This window comes from Aplysia californica, unplaced genomic scaffold (assembly GCF_000002075.1).
Source record: "Aplysia californica isolate F4 #8 unplaced genomic scaffold, AplCal3.0 scaffold00450, whole genome shotgun sequence".
In the NCBI taxonomy this organism is placed as follows: Eukaryota; Metazoa; Mollusca; class Gastropoda; order Aplysiida; family Aplysiidae; genus Aplysia; species Aplysia californica.
Genome location: NW_004797720.1, coordinates 602,722 through 605,142, shown reverse-complemented (window position 1 = coordinate 605,142; position 2,421 = coordinate 602,722). Strand labels below are relative to the sequence as shown.

General features: G+C 40.6%; 1 protein-coding gene across 2 annotated transcripts in view; it reads left to right on the top strand.

Moving 5' to 3' along the window:
* Window positions 1–476: 476 nt before the first annotated feature.
* LOC101848906 (rho GTPase-activating protein 45) overlaps window positions 477–2,421 on the top strand; it is a 42,344-nt gene continuing 40,399 nt past the window's right edge. The window contains exon 1 of one of the 2 annotated variants that reach the window (XM_035971509.1): window positions 477–731. In XM_035971509.1, the coding sequence (XP_035827402.1) occupies window positions 627–731 (105 nt within the window). In that variant the 5' untranslated portion in view covers window positions 477–626. Of the gene's footprint in view, window positions 818–2,421 lie in introns of both variants that reach the window. The other variant, XM_035971510.1, reaches the window with a different exon arrangement.

Genomic DNA, 2,421 nt, shown 5'->3' with positions numbered 1-2,421 from the left:
GCTTATAATAATACGTTGTGATATAATTATTTTACAATATTATTGTGACTGCTTTAGTGAATAATTCTGGCCGACACTGTTGAATGAAGAATGAACGATTCGCTTTTATTATTAAATCTATTGCGATAGGCCTAGGCCTCAGAGATCGAAAAAACAATTCTATCTCTCAGACCTAGCCTGGGCCAGGCCTACTTCTATGTATTATGAATGACGTCATTTATCACGTGACCTTAATTGGTGTTTTTTTGATATGCCATATTAGCGTTTAAAGCGTTGAACTTTAATTTCTCATACATATCAAAATTTGATATATATCAGAGTTTTGGAAAGCTTATTATTTCTTTTTGTATGATATGAAGAGAAATAAGGGAAATTTGTCAATCTTTTTGGTACTTTGAAAGTATATATCTTTTGTAACTGAAAGTTTTACTTTCAAAGTCCTGGAAATATGGCTAGCTCAGTGAGATCAAGATGGGAGAAAAAAATGTCGGAAGTACCGACAATAGGAAATCAAGTTGAGGGTAGATAACACGGACGGTCAATGCTGATGAGTGTGTTGTGGCTCCATTAATGCTTTAGTGCCTCTAACCAGTTTGCAATGCTAGAAAGCATTACCGTTCTTGAAAATGTCGTCGAAGGGACGGCAGATTGCAAAGAGCATTGGCAAATCAATCAAGAGAAAGTTTGAGGCTGACTTTTTTCAATTTCCCTTTGGTTTAGAAGAGCAACAGGTCTGACTGTTTTATGTCCGCATGCAACCCCATTCGAAGCATGATAGATCTACCTGTTTTAATGAGATCTCTTCACTTAGTTTAAGGTAATGCAAAGCAAATGTGGAGATGCATGTTCTATTTTCAGTGTGAAATCTCATGTCTCATGCAGTGTTGGTCAGGTAGATCTGCTTGTCCTGAGCCTGAGTCTTGAGTGAATTGCATGAATGAGGAAATGGGGGGAGGAGTTGGGGAAATCTGGTTTTCAACATTAAACATAAAATTTAAATGGAATCAGAGCCTCTAGTCTAGTATTGCTTTTTTGGGGGGAGGAATTCTGTTTAATGAAAGACCACTAGATCTATAAACAGCAAAGTCAAAGGTTTTGAAAGGGGTGGGGTCTGGGATTAGTTAGTTTTAGGTCTTCTTTATTCTTTGATGTTTGTTGAGGTGGTCGCTCTTTACGGAAGTCCTTCCCTTTTTTTGGGTTGAAGGGGGCATGGATAAAATGTTCACATTTATATGGTACAGTACCCTATGTTTTAAGCTATGTTGAGAAAACTTTTAATTCAACTTGAGTTGAGTAACTAGATCTAGATCTAGATCTAGGTCTAACTTCAAGTGAATAGTGAATTAATTTTGGTATTTTAATTTAAACTTAAACGAAGTGGCTATGCGTATGGCCCTCCCGTACGGATAGTATCGAGGCAATGTGTACGGTACTCCACTGCACCTGATAATAAGCTAGGCTTTGTAGGCGGCACATAAACCGGACACTAAAAGTGGACCCTGGAATTGCGAAGGCGAGGCCCTCTAGATGCGAGCCGGGCTACCTAGGAAGTGCACAGATATGCCTTTAGGGCTGACTTACAAGTTCGATCAGGAAGTGCGCAGACCACCTCCATATAAAGGGCATAATCGCTGACCTTTTTAAATGGAAAATTTCAGTATTCCTTATATGTATGAGAAGTGACGTAGTAAATTACCGGTCAAAGTTATAAATAGTGACCGATGACTTTGCAAGTTATCCTGACCTCGTAGAGTGTCTATTGGCCGATGATCGTACAAAACAAGATAGTTCTCTCAACTGAAAAAGAGTCCGTGGGAGTCTTTGGTTGAAGATGACGCTGCAGTCTTTGTTTTGAAGCTCTCTTCGACAACTTTCGTTTCTCCAGAAGAAGAATAGTCCGGAATAGCACAGTTTGATAGTTTTACTTTTATTATTTTTTTGCACTAGTAGGGTGACTGTGATCGTAAAATCCGCACTTTTTCTGAGAGGGTGTTGCCGAATTTTGAGGACGCTTTTTTTTATTGGCTCAAATAGAGGGGTGAGCTATCTTGTTATATTATACATGATCTTTGTCTGGCCAAGATATCAATCGAAAAAGTGATGCGGTCCAGCTGAGCGATTGTCAAGGCCGTGAGCGCACTTAATTAGATCTAAATCTAGATCTATACTTTAGAGGGACGTACGTAAGGAGTAGGGTTGGGTTGGGCTCACAGAATTAGCGTCCACGAGTAACGAACTACTGGCTGGCACTACCCGCAGACGAGCGGACGGGTAACGAACCGTCCGTTTGTGAAGAGTAGTTTGCTACTCGCTACTCATCGGACAGAGACAACAGTTCGTTTAGCGAGCGAGCGGACAGAGAGACTCCATTCATTCGAGCGGGCGGACGGACGGATGGGAGCGACTCCTTCCATTGCCTAC